Source organism: Chenopodium album, chromosome 13 (genome assembly GCF_948465745.1).
Source record: "Chenopodium album chromosome 13, dcCheAlbu1.1, whole genome shotgun sequence".
Taxonomy (NCBI): Eukaryota; Viridiplantae; Streptophyta; class Magnoliopsida; order Caryophyllales; family Amaranthaceae; genus Chenopodium; species Chenopodium album.
The window spans coordinates 40,793,981-40,809,076 of record NC_137846.1 but is presented as its reverse complement, the minus strand read 5'-3'; the positions used below and the strand labels follow the sequence as shown (position 1 = coordinate 40,809,076).

Below are 15,096 nucleotides of genomic sequence, written 5' to 3'. Positions count from 1 at the left end.
GTGAAATGATAAAATAAATTGAGTGGGGTTTATAGTAAGAGAGAGAAATGATAAAATATAGTATAAAGTTACCAAATATAGATGTGATGCATTTAAAAAAAATCCAAAAAGGAAAGTGATGCAAATAAAAAAAACGGAGGGAGTATTAAACATTTCCTGGTTGTCTACCTTGTGGTTAGACACCAAATGTGTTTCAATTGGACTGATATTAGTAAAGTACAGTCCTAAGGATTATGGTTCTAATTTTTCAAGAGTCTCGTTATTGCCATATTTTCTTTTGACGAGATACATATACTCCTTATTTTCATTAATTAACGGTTTCCATGTGATAACTATTTAGACGTATATCTTCAAACTCAATAGATTACGTCATGTTTTGCTGGAATATAATGCATTTTTTATTGTTACTTTTGTACCTTTTGGTAATATTACGCAAGCTTTTCCGGAGCCCTCGACCATATTGACGGTGCCGACAATTGTGCTGAGATTAGTTTTATTGGCTTGATATGAGTAAAATATGACTTGTTGCTTAAAATGTTGTGTGTAGTTGCGCTATCAATCAGGCATTTTTTAGCATTTGTGTTGTTATTTTCCATTATCTTCAAATGAATAGAGAAAGGATTAGTAAAACTATCATCTACAAAAACACGTATGAGAAAGAAAAACACATCTTTATTATAGCATATTTTACAAGATTAAATAAAACACACTTGACACTAGGAAAAACATGCTTAGGAAAACTTAGGACTCTAGATGAAAAGGATAAGCAATTACAACGGAAAACAACTCGAAAATATATGACAATGTTGATGAAGTAAATGTCACAGGAAAAGCACATGATCGATGTAACAACTCGAAAATATATGACAATGTTGATGAAGCAAACACCACAGGACAAGCACATGATCGATTTAGTCTAGACATTTTCTATGTCATCAATAAGATAATGCTACATCGAGTTCTAGGTTAGGGAAATTTTGTGTGACAAAATTAGTTTCTACTTGTTTCTCTTGTCCCCCTCTTGAGGTAACATCTAGGTCCTCATGTGTTTTTCCGTACGGCAATCCTTGGCCCAATGGCCTTGTATTCCGCATATAAAACACTTCTCTTGTGGCCTTCCTTGGTTTTGAAAATTTCCCCTTCCTCTACTGCCTCTACCTCTACCTCTCTAGGTAGGAGCATTGGAAGTATTTTGACGCTAGTTTTGACGTCCTCTCCCCTTTCCTCTACCCCTATTATGGTACTGACCCTTGCTTTGAAAACCTTCTCGTACAACATTGCTATTCCAACGCCCGCCAATTTTTGTGGCATTGGTTTTAGGTATTGCACTGGTACCTGCTGGTCTTTGATTATGATTAGACAGCAAGATCTAACTGTTTTGTTTTGCAGCTAACAGTATGGAAATAAAAAAAAACCTTTCACAACACCTTTCTAGGTACTGTCTTGTTGTACCATATTATTTGTATGCATTGTAGTGAGAGTTTTCTCGATCATGGCTCTTTTAGAGACTAGCTAGTTCTCCACATAATCTCAATTGTGAAGTTATGCGGAGTACAGCAGAGTTATATTCACGTACTGAGCTAAAATCTTGAAGTCTCAAGGTAGACCATTCATGCTGAGCCCTTGGCCCAATTATTCTCTATAAGTGTTCGAATCTGTCTTGGAGGCAAACCCAGAGTTCTCTGGGATCCTCAATGAGAATATACTCAGTTTTTAATTCATCATGAATGTGGTGCTTTATATACACCAAAGCTTTAGCTTGTTCTAGAAGAGTAGTGTTTCCCTCTTCGGCGATAGCGTGTTCAAGGATTTGTTCCCTTAGGTAGGCTTATGCATCCACCCGCCATTGCAGGTATATCTTCCTCCGGAAATGTCTAAAATTTCAAAGTCCCGTTTTGCACTTTGAGCCATTGCTGAAAAATTTTCAGAAATTAGTAAAAAGGGAAGTCAAATATTTTTTGTATTTCATATATAAGGTTTTATAAATTAGAAAGTATCACTATGGAATGCAAGTCGTGGTGGTCCGAGTACCCAACTTACAAATAAGAGGTTGGGGGTTCAAAACTTGGTAAAAGTATAAACCCCGAAAAATTAATAAAGGCTGCATATATTTTTTTTAACTTTAATTAATATTTTACTTATTACATTTATAAAATCTCAGTTACCCGAACAATGAACAAGAATAATAGGCAAAGCATAGAATGATTAAAGGAAATTGCAAAGTTGCAGTCGAAAGAATAAATTTTGATGAAAACTATTCCTAAATCACATGCTTACATTTATTAACCCAAAAAGTAAAAGAAATTAGTATATACAATAAAATAAAATAAAAATATATTTAATTTAGAAAGGATTTATACATAGAAAATATGCCAAAGCTTGGTACTTGGAACTATATTTAAAAGTCTTGTAAATCCCACTTAGTTAGTTTGCATGCATTGCTTTATGTGTCTTCCAATTGGTCTTCTATTGTCAGATTGCATGGACATGCAATATGGTGCATTATCTCATTTCGTAACTTTTGTTATCATTTTATAAAATAAAGCTATCTTGTACATATCTTGATGGTCAGTGGAGGATCTTGAAAACTCTTGTTTCGGGGGCCAAAAATTTATAGCATAAGTGTACATTTAAATCAAGAATATAATAACATAAGCATATGTAAATTATTTTAAAATCCAATGTGAGATTATATTATAAATACCAAGGAGTATAAGAATATATCTAAATATAATAAATAATTAAATATTACAAAAAAAAATGCAAGTGTCATAATCTAATTCGTTCTCATACAAATGTTACGATCTATTATTGACTTAGTACTAAATGACTTAGAAATATTCCTTTTAATAGAAATAACTAAACTATCAGCCTAAAACTCATCCTTCATCTTGTTACGCAGTCTTGTTTTCATGATCTTCATTGCTGAAAATGCTCTTTCAATGGTAGTTGTTGAAACAGGAAGGGTCAAAACTAGACGTATTAGTCTATCAAACAAAAAGTATACATTTGATTTTCCTGTTTGTTCCAAGTGTTCGCTAAATTCCTCCAAGGTAGAATGATGAGTCAAACTAGGCTCATTTTTTGCTTCACAAAAAAAGTGTTGCAATTGATACCTCAAATTGTACCTTTCTTGCTCCGTAAAACCCATGGGGTAAAACTTTTCTGCAAGCAAACAAACCTTCTCAAGATTAAAATTTTAATTTTAAAATCCATCTCAGGCTCTAACAAAGATGATAAAGTTAAGAGCTCTAAAGCGTCATCATTAAATCTGCGATTTAGCTCTTGTAATTGTTTGTCAATTGCACCCAAAAATATTTCTACTTGAAAAAAATGATTAATTGTAACTTGATCTTGTTGATGACGAGCTCGACCCCTACAAGCTGTATAAGGGGAATTCATATCAAGTCTTATTTCATTTCGTTTTTCAAATGGATAAACCCATATCGGAGGACGTAACCCTGAATCACATTCTAAAGAATTGATATCCACATTGTCATTATCAATGATCGATGGACCTTCTTCATGATTATGTGTCCCGGTAGGAGTATCTTCATTAATTGGATTGTTTTTGTCGGGTATTGTGTCATTTTCTGGCTCTTTCCGTCTGAAAAAGGAGGTAATAGATTTTTGTTTGTTCATTTTGTTTACCTGAAATTAATTATAAGTTAAATTTATTTTATAAACATCCTACATATTTCTTGAAAATAAACAATTATGTTTTAATTAATTATTTAATTCTAACAAGTACGGTGTAGCAACCAATTCAAAAATATAATATGAATGGAAACAAGAAACTAACTTTAAGCATACTTTCATTAGTGACTAATTTGTTAATTATCAATGCATTACAATTCACAAATCACAAGTATAAATCGTAACTTAAAAATAACTTATCAATCAATTGATAAATATTAATAGAGAAATAAAGAATGACATACTGATATGTCTATTTTATATAGTGTTTTACCTTCGTCCCTTGGTCATAATTAGTAGTGCTTTTGGCTCTTTAGAGCCACTTTAATTACTAATTGGTGTTTTCTAGTGTTTTCATAGTTTTGGTTGAGTTTTGTAGGGAATTGCACATTTGGAGCATTTTCCCGGGATTTTATGGAGCAACTACGAGCATTGAAGGAGCACGACCACTTTTCGTAGCCCAGGGCCGATTAGAGTCATTGAACCGGTGATTAAGGGCTCGACATATGAGATACCGTGGCGTTGGACCGAGTATTAAAGCCCCAAAAGAGGAAATCTGGATTGGGCCGAAGAAACGGATCCCAATCAAGAGTCCAATAAGAAGTGCCCAAGTGGCCTTGCCCGGCTCAAGGGTCTCCGCCCGAAGGCATGCCCGGCCGGGCGAGGTGAAAGAAGGAAGGGTGTTGCTTCGCCCGAGCTCGCGCCCAGCCGGGCGCGAGAGATGCTTCAAGGTTCAAAAAGGCGGGCTCGGTCGGGCGGTGCCTCGCCCGACCGAGTGCGTGTTTTGGAGGAGTGATTTTCAACGATTTTTACTTAGTTTTTAATTAGGATTTTTAGGAGCTTTGTATAAATACGTTTTAGTGTTTTTGATACAATTGACCTCTTCTCTTAGCTTTTCTCTCTCTATTTAGATTTTAGATTAAACTTCTCTCTTGTTTTTCTCTCACTACTACCCTATAATTTGTTCTTAATTCAATCCATTATTTCCGTTAACTTTGGTAACGATTTCTTCCTTATTAATTTCAGTAATTTAATTTCTTTATTTCTTCATGACTTGTTTAATTGCTTTGATTAGTTTATATTTAATTATGTGTGAGTAGTTTTCTTTCTAGGGTTTGTGAGGATCCATAAATAATATGAAGGGGTAATTTATTATTGTTGATTGTCAATACTTGATTAATTTCCTATTGATTGATTTAATGTTATGCAATTAGATTAGGCATGGTTTAATTGTATGAGTTATGCAGTATTGATTCGAGATTCGATAGATGAGAATTGAAGGCTTAGTTTTAATACGCGGACTAATTTATAAATGGTTAAGTCGAGATTTGAGAAATGAGATTTAATACCGGTAAATTAACTCTGTGATTCTAATACGTAGCGAAAGCCCTTTATGATCTGATTAACTGATGTATTGATGATTGATTATTATGTTTTACCTTGGAATATTATTTATTGGTGAACCTATACCCTAGGCTTTTATTAATTGATTTATCCCTACTTTTATCTCCCTTAGTTTAATTTCTTCATATTTATAATTTAGTTACTTTATAATTTAGTTATATTAATTACTTAGGAATAGGAAGACTTGTTTCCATGTGGATCGACCCTTCTTCCCTATCTGCATAGTTAGAGGAACTTAGAAATTATTTTTGATTAGGTGATACGACTTTATCCTGTCACATACCGAAGGCAAAACTTGCTCTATACTTTTGACTGAGTAATTTACAAACTTTGATAATGTCTTGTCGCCTAAAATTATCAATTTGTTTTTAATGCTCAAATTAATCAATACGTAATACTCTGTATAACATTAAAAAATTTAATTGCAAAAAAAAAAAAAAAAAAAAAATTGAAAATCAAAAACTTAAAAACAAAAAATTGAGAAAGTAGTAGCGTGTAATACTTGATATTGAAAGTTGGAATTGAATTGGAACCTTGAAAAAAGTGAATTGGAAACTTGAAAAAAGTGAATATTTATCAATTATGTAATTGTGCTAATGAGGAATACATAATAGAGGGAGGGGAAAAGGTTTGGGTGTGTCATATACTTTTTAGGGAATTGAGAAGAATATTTAATTATTTTTTTCCTTTTCTTTTTGACAAGATTTTTTTTCTTCTTAGTTTCCTAGTTTCTAGCCGCCTATTCTAGGAAGATAAGCAATCAGTTTGTTTTGTTTTTATCTTTCTTATTTATTTTTTTTGTAAATGGGCCTTAAAAATTTTTTCCCAAAAGGTTTCAGGGGCCAAGCCTCGTGAAGCCCTACTAATGGTCCGCCCCTGTTAACAGTAATGTAGAATTCACAAGTTTTAATAAAACAATGCAATATGAATTTACATGCAAACTCTACATGTGGCAAAAAAAAAAAAAAAAAAAAAAAAAAAGACATTCTAAAAATGGTTGATATGATAAAGGTTGGTATCATGCGGCATATTTACTTTCGTATCATGCGTTCTTATCTCTCACTTTATTCTTATTCATCCTATTCTCTTTCTTTCTTTTTACTAACATCCTAATTCTCTTTCTTCCTCCTTCTTAAAGAAATATTCATACAAAATAATTAGGTGAAGAAAAATTGCTTATAGTCAAGTCTAAAAATAAATTACCTTCATGAAATAATAGGCAAAAATTAAATTCATGTAATAAAAATAAATTTATCTTCGTACTTCCGGCCACAAATTGCCTACCATTTTAGGTGACCTTGTTCTCAAGATAAAACGTAAGTCGACCATCAAGGCGACATTTTGAAAGTTTGGCCCGTCCATATAGGCGGCTTAAAATGCAAATTTTGCCCTCTATAAAGGTGGCTAGTTTGCTTTAAAAAGACCAATTAGTCGCCTTGGAGACGTTTACTAGTAGCGGTGGTGGCGGTATCTTTATCATCTCTTCCTTTCTTATTAGTTTCTGGAGGAGGGGGTTCGGTTTCGATTGGTGGTACTAGGGGATTTTCATTGAGGTTAGGGATAACTTGTGGAGTTTCGACGGCTTCGGCGGCGTTAGTGTTTCGGGCTTGATTTGTACTTTCTCGGGCTGGTTGTATTGTACCACAATGTATGACATTACGCTCTATTACGAAATATATATGTGAAAGTGATATATTATTCAAAAATGTATTGAAGCCATTATATTGGTGTTCCATTTTTTAGTAATGAATAATTTGATAGTTGGATTTAAATTTAAAGTTTGAAAAGGCAAAACTACCTTTTGAGTAATTTGAGCAATTTGGTGCTGATAACGTGCTTTACAACAAAGGATTTCAAAGAGATCAAAAGAAAGCTTTTAGATACTCCAATAATTGTTATGTATATTTCCTTCAGATTATGCGAGGATTTATAGTACCCTTGCATGAACAATGTTTACTCGATATATTAAACATCCAGTGAAATGTCTAATTGAGCATGAGGTTTTGAGCGGAAATATTTACTTTTTCATGGGAAGCTAAGCGGTGATGTTTGACGGTATTCTTAATTCGTTCATATTACGCATACGATACATATTACAACACAAGTATACTTTTTTTGATTTTTTTTTTTTTACTTTTATCACCAAAAAAAATCAAGAAATTGTTTTTTACTACTCCGTATCAAAACTTCTACGAGTAAAAGTTTTATTTTAAAACCAAAAAAAAATTTAAAAAAAATAAAAATTGTCTTTTACTATGTGCCGTCAAAAAAACGGGTAAACCTAACGGAATTTTTAAATTCTTCAATTTTCGTGCCAAATACATGGTCTTTAGGAGTTTTTGAGGGCAATATAATTCTTCGATCCCAAATTGTGGTAAGAATTGACAAAAAAGATAGTAAATGGCTCTTTTTCCTACTAAAAAGTACCTTGATTTTCGTGAAATACGCAAAACAAGACATTTTTTATTATTTCTTTGTCAATTGTGACCTCATATTGGATCCAAAGGATCAAAATGCCCCCTTTAACCTATAAAGAACATGTTTTGCGCACGAAAATCAAAATTTTTTTGTATGACTGTTAGATTTAACGGCTTTCTTGACTGTAGGTGGTAAAAAACAATTTTTGGAATTTTTTTGTTGTAAAATAAAAGTTTTAGAAGTTTTGGTGGTTAAAAAACAATATCTTTTTTTTTGTGGTAAAAGTAAAAAAATCCTTCAGCAATTCTTGGGTGGACCAAAACCTTATGATCTCACGTGGTGTTGCCTGAAGAAGGTAGCCCACGTGGATTTCCAGCCGAATTCTCACAAAACCAATATTCTTTCATTTGATTTAAAAAAAACAACTATATTCTCTATCTTTTGCAATGAAATCATCGACGAAATCACGAAGCAAAAATTCATCCATTGAAGAACGAAATTTTGCTGTAAAAATCAATTTGTGAATTGGAATCATACCTAAATAACAATGAAGATATCAATTTTTATTTTGATTTAATTCTGCCAAAATTTTAATTTTTTGTTTTTATGAAAAATGGGTGAAATGTGGAAAATAGATTTGAAGCATGCAATTAAGTTTCAATATTAGGGAAATTAACATAAAATCGTAGAGTCTAATTCAGTTCTAACACAAGTGCACATAAAAATTTCGAATGAATTAAATTATTGAATTATGAAGCTTATTTGCTTTAGTTCAAAAGTAAAGAGTCTAATTCGGGTAAAATTACAGACTACATAGATGGTGAATTGATTTTGGTTACATTGATTTTTATCTTAATTGGTAGGATTTGAATAGTTACAGATAACATAATATACTTAGGCCCCGTTCACTTCACCTTATTTTTGTTGAATTGAAATTATTTTTACTAAAACAAAATTATATTTGCTGAACTTAAATTATTTTTACTGAACTTAAATTAATTTTACTGGACTGAAATTATTTTTGCTAAACTAAAATTATTTTTACTGATTTTCTAATATAATTCTTCTCTAAGAAAACTGAATTTTACTGAACTGAACTTATTTTTACTGAACTAAAATTATTTTTACTACTGAAATTAATTTTACTGAACTGGACTTATTTTTTCTGAAATAAAATTATTTTTATTTAATAATTTTTCTTAAGTTGAAGTGAACAGGGCCTTAGTAAAGGTGACTATAAGTTAATAAAGGTCACTATGGCTATTTTGACATTAGTAATAGGATTTGAGTAATAGATAACACCTAGAAGCAATTTTTAAATTAAAGGTAGAGTTGTGTATCTACTAATTTCTTTGATTATACTGCCAATGCCAAATTTTTAGTTCATTAAGGTGGAAAATATAAGTTTCTTACAATATAATTTGATTAAAGTCTAGGAATTCACAAATCTGAACTGTGGATTTTGATTTTTTGAATTGGAACTAGTTATTAGCCCGGGCGATGCCTCGATAAACCGTAAATTTATAACTAAGTTTGATCAAAATTAATAAAAAGGATTAATGTTAAACAATACGGATTATTAATAAGTGAGTGAAATATATACGATGTAATAATCTATATGATCTTTCATATATATATATTTAAAATAAGCATGTCAAATTTAAATTTGGAGGTTATGCATATGAAGAGTTTTTGATGAAAATTAAACATAATTATAGAGAATTAAAGTTGTAGAATTAAATTTGGAGGTTATACATATGAAGATTTTTTTTATTTTTTTTAATTGAATTTATAGAGTTTTAATTAATGCCGATGGAATCAATTAATATTGGGGAAAGACGTGACACGTAGGATGCCACCTCACACACATGTGTCGCCTAGTCATGTTGTGGGAAGGGGGACACATGGCGTGACCATGTTGTTCTCTTGGGTTTTAATAATATTATAGATTGTTAAAAGGAGCATGAAGGTAGTGAAATGTGTTGTTGATATTTTTCTCTTTTCTTTTTTTGGGTATTTCTACATATAGTTTAACCATTGTTAGACCCTTTGTTTCATTATATATCAAACCTCCGCTCAAAGTATCCTCAAGATTAGTGGTGTCATCCAATATAGTTGATCCGAACTACCCTTTACCAAACATGAGAAATAGTGTTTTTATTGGCCAAAATGCTAATTTGACCCCATACTCTCCTAATTAAACAGGGACAAAATCAAAGCTGCCTCACTATCCATTTTTATGTTGTCTGCAATTGCATGGGATGTGTGTTGTACTGGCTATGATTTCATGGTGAATACATGTACATCGGTTTGGCTTATTAATTTTGTGTTTTAATGAGATCTATTTTCTTCTTTTTGCAACCAATTGAAGGGTCTTAATCATACTGGATACTTTCTTGAAGAATTAGGGAATCTTACCCAGCTGCAAGGAATGTAAGTAGGATGCGCTTTTTCCTGAATATTGTAGACACCTACTTTTGGCCTCTTGTTCCGACAGGAAGTGCGATGATGTTACAAAAACCTGTTCTTCATGCTAGATCAAAGTTGAAGTGTTTATGGACTACGAAATGCATTATGAAGTAATTTAAAACCCAGATTTGAGACCAAGTTACCTTAGAGACTTGTCTAATTATTAATTAGGCCTAAAACGTACTCATACATGTTTAAACTTGATTAATAACGGACCTAAATGCGTCAAATGCAATGATTGGATCCAATGGATCTTATATTGTTGAAAACCGAGCCGAGCAGATGAACCAACCAACTAATTTCCCTACAACGCCTATACAGATGGATAACCTTGTCAAAGAGGTTTTCAACAGTATATTATAAGCTCAATTCCGAGCTAAAACAAAGAAGTTATCATCAAAATACTAAATTGGGCCCTAAAATGACTAATACCCTTTCACTCCAATGGCCATATCTTTTGATCCATAATAGATTTTAACCTAATTTTAACGGAACTGCAAATTAGAAATTCAGAGATTTCCAATGATATCTTACACGCCTTAATCCAACTTCGCAATCAAAAGTTATGGAAGTCTTAAAAACCCATTTTTGTATAAGGCAAACCGCACCGCCTGGCACGCGTAAGTCATTGAGATGCATGCGGCACCCAAGCGCGACTCCGAGAGTTGCGCCTGCCACCTGACACTGCGGCTGTAAAACCCTAAACCTAGACTCCTACGCCTATAAATAGGGGTCTTCGTTCAACCCTAAAGAGGATGAAAAAATCAGAATTCTAAACCCTAGCATTCTTAAAACCCTAATCTCTCAAGTTCTCTTACTATCATACTAGTTTTCCCTTATCTTTCCAACTACTCTTCAACTCTAATACATTGCATTGATGTCCTTGAAGGTATGAAGAAGGAGGAAAGTCCATAAATACATAAGACGGAGATCTAGCATAAAAGAAGAACGGTTAGTTTCCTGAGCACTTAGATAAATCATTTTTCTTTTCTTGTTTAAATAGCTTTAATTGAATAATTAGTGTTGTTTGATCACTTTAAATAAACCTTTAATTAATTAATTTCACATAGATTCTTGCGTTAATTAAAGACTAGAATTGAATAATTAATTGATTGTTTTATCACTTAATGTAACACCCTCAAATCTCCCTCTACGGAAATACTAGTATAATTCGTATAATTATACTGTAGAGATAGACTTAGGAGTGTTACCGTCACGTGATTACGCAAGGCTACTCAAATACTTAACTATATAACATAACTTGCAGCGGAAAACTCAACTTTCTTTTATTAATACTTATAAAAATAGTAACATTGTCATGAGAATTCAAAATAAAGATGAGACCAACATTCCTCTACTAGGTGAAGCAAATCCCAGGACTCCCATATGCTCATTCATGACTCCACCTGAAAATAGTCAACACTGCTCATCACGGTAAACAGGGCGAACCAAAACAAATAGGAACTACGGATTAGCAACATATGCTAAGTACGATAAGTGCAAGATAATGTAAACTCAATTTTATTTGCAAACATGTTTTTAAACCAATTCCAATAATTAAACCAATAATTCCAATCCATGATTCAAAACCAATTCCAATATTTCAAACCATTCCAATAATTCAATAATACCAATTTGTTAAATCCAATTCCTTTAAATATCCAAATTCCTCACCCAAGTGTGCACACCCCCAAGCTAGTCTCCTTATGTTGCAAGGCTATTCTTGAGGAAATACCTGGTCATACAAAGTCCAAGGCCTTATCAAACCAAATCCGCATAGTGGGATACTAACATGCTTGTAAAGCTTTAATTCAACAATAATTCAATAATTCCTTCTTTAATAAAATAAATTTTTATAATAGGTTAAATCAAAAATCCTTTTTATCCAACTAAATCATGCTTTCAAAATCAACCTTTTAATAAATACTTGAGAATAAATTTTGATATCAATAAATTTTCAAAATCAATAACTCTTCCTTTGAAAACCCTTTTATTTAAGTCAACAAATTTTTCAAATCAATTCCTTTATTTAAACATGATAAGTAATTCAAACCATTCAAAACACGATTTAAAACTCAATCATTCAAAATACTTTTATTAAAACAAATATTAAAATCAATACCTCCAAACATAATTGATTTCATAAATCATAATTCAAATCAATTTAATTCAATCATCATAAAATAATTCAAAACATGTTATTCAAACCAATCACTTTCAAAGGTATCTAGCCACCTAAACGTACCTTGATTCCGAATATCAATCAACACTTCGCACTTTCAAAGTTCAATCACGAATACACCTTGCAAATAACATAACCATAAGGTTATCACAACATGAACTCAAATCTAATGTGCATGCATTGGCCGATCTAGGATTTGATTAATACGTTATCCCATCGTCCATCGACCGTGTATACATACAAAAATATAGTCAAAGCTTATATAATGAACAAAAAAAAACATAAATAAGTACAATTCATAAAGTAATGCAAATTCATATTACCAAAAAAAAAAATATTACAACCAAAAAAGTACTAATTTTATTACAATTGCTCCCGACGATTTTTCATGTTTTGATAACAATTTACGATATCATACATGCTAACATTATAAAACAAATCTCTTTCTAGATAAGTAATCAAACAATCATTCAACACTTGATCGCCCATGCTATTACGCAATTTATCTTTCACTTGCGTCATTGCGGAAAAATACTCTTTCTACACTTACCGTTGCAACAGGAAGAATCAACACTAACTTCAAAAGTAAGTAGACTTGATCATGAGTTTCAAACTTTCCCATCTCAACAAGTTTCGTAGAAAGTTCACTTAGACTTTTCAAATTCCAAAATCTCTCATCATTTCGAACATCAATAATGAAATTTTCAAGTGAATGTTCAAAAAATAATAACTCATAACTTGAAAATTCATCGGTATAAAATTTGGCAAGTTGAACTAATTTTCTTTTGTTAAAAGAATGAAACTGATTTGCAGGATTAAAGCAAGACATACATACAAGTACTTCCTTACTTACCTCGGGAAATCGATTTTCAAGTTCTTGTAATTGAAGATCAATGACACTTAGAAAAACTTCAACTCTAAAATGATGAAGATTAGTCACTTGTGGAACTTTACCTCTATACATTCTTCTCCCATGAACAACATATCGCCCCTCCATGTTTGGAACCTCAATGTCATATTTATCCATAAAAGAAGTGACCTTCTCCATATGTGAATCCCATCCTTCATCTCTTAACTTTTGTAAACTAGTCTTGCTTACATCAACCATGACCATTGCATTTACAATATCTTGATCATGTTTTTGCAATGCCACATTCAGCGCATTTGTAATTCCAAATATATCAACCATCAAGTGTGCTACAAACACAAAATCAAATGACATTAACAAGTGTGTAATAGATTGTGCTTTATTCGAATCAAGTGTAACAGATAATTTTGCAATTGAATTAAGTGATAAAAGTATTGAATGATATAAATCAAGCGCATTCAAAATAGTTTTAAAGTGAGATCCCCAACGAGTATCACAAGGTCTACATAAGCCACGTTCTTGATTTAAACCAGTTCCCAATTCAATTTTCCCCAAGGATAATGCTTCTACAACCCCTTGACGTTGTTTTTCTCGAAGAAATTATTTCCTCTTAGGTGAACCTCCCACAAATTTCAAAAGAGGTGCAAATAAATCAACAAAAAGCCAACCACAATCTGAGTTTTTCTTAGCAAGAGCAACTTATGTCAATTGAAATTGATGAGCAAAGCAATGAACAAAGTATGCTTGAGAACATTTATTTAAAATTAGAGTTTTAAGGCCATTGATTGAACCTTGCATATTACTTGCCCCATTATAACCTTGACCTTGAACTTGAGAGAAAGTTAAAGGGTGTTCCATGAGTAATGACTCAATAGCAGTTTTGAGAGTCAAAGAACTAGTATCAGGAACATGCACAATACCAATAAAACGATCACACACTTCCCCCTTTTTATTAACATATCTCAAACAAAGTGCCATTTGTTCCTTATCGGAAACATCGGTAGATTCATCAGCAAGAATACTATCAAGTTCTTCCAATATTGCTTTAGTTGCTTCTTTTGCACAGGCATTGACTATATCTTTTTGGACACTTGGAGAAGTAAGTTGACAATTACCATGGGCCATAAAAACAACTTTGGAATACTCAGGATCATGGTTTGAAAGAAGAGTTAATAATGAAAGAAAGTTACCTCTAGACAATGAACTTTTCTTCTCATCATGACCACGAAAAGACAACCCTGGAATAATAGTCATCTGATGGTTTCAATTGAAGCTTCCAATCTCTTACGATAAGCGCTCATGGTTTTCGCTGTTTGTTTTGATAAAGCGGTGGCAATGCTACTCATTTGATTCATGAAAAAATTCATAGCAATCACAACATTACTGTGAGCACTTTTGTGTCCACCAACATGCTTTACAATTGTGTCTCTTCTATTCCAATATCTAAAAACCTCCATTAACAAAAGCATCGGCTCCTGCTGTGTTACCATCCTTAAATAGATAGCAAATGAAACAAAAGGTAACATCTTTCTCAACACTATACTCAAGCCAAGTTTTCCAAGTATCAAACCATTTAACATAAAATCAACGTTTTTTCGGCCCAAAAAGTGTTTGAGGAAACACATGATCTTTAGGTTGACATGACTTTCTTTGAATGTATGTTCTCTGCACTAAATCCCTATCATCGAGATGAAAATCATACATCCTTCTTCTTTTTCTAGGGTCTTGTGGAAGATTAACAATATCAAGTGCACTTAATCTTCCTTCACTAATTTGAACACTAGGATCCGAAACACCTTGGGGAATAGATCGCCCATCTTCATTTTGAGGGAAATTATTGTGAGATGGGGAAGAATGTTGTTCACTTGCATGATGTAAAGGAGTATTTGGTTCATTTTCTTGGGAATTTTGTTCGTTTTCTTGTAGTGAAGGATTATTTGGTTCACTTTCTTGAGAAGGTGGATCATTTAGTGGAGGAGTAGTACCATTTTGTGGAGGACGAGGATTTATAGTAGACACTTTTTTAGTAAAAAAAACTTGAAATATCTCGAGTTTTTTT

General features: G+C 32.4%; 1 protein-coding gene across 1 annotated transcript; it reads right to left on the bottom strand.

The window, feature by feature from the left end:
- Positions 1 to 2,872: 2,872 nt before the first annotated feature.
- On the bottom strand, positions 2,873 to 14,291 carry LOC145575506 (uncharacterized). The gene is made up of 4 exons (XM_081633369.1): positions 13,841 to 14,291; positions 13,023 to 13,366; positions 3,182 to 3,651; positions 2,873 to 2,987 (listed from the first exon to the last, which is right to left on the bottom strand). The coding sequence occupies exons 1-4, from the start codon at positions 14,289 to 14,291 to the stop codon at positions 2,873 to 2,875; spliced, it is 1,380 nt and encodes a 459-aa protein (XP_081489495.1).
- Positions 14,292 to 15,096: the final 805 nt, after the last annotated feature.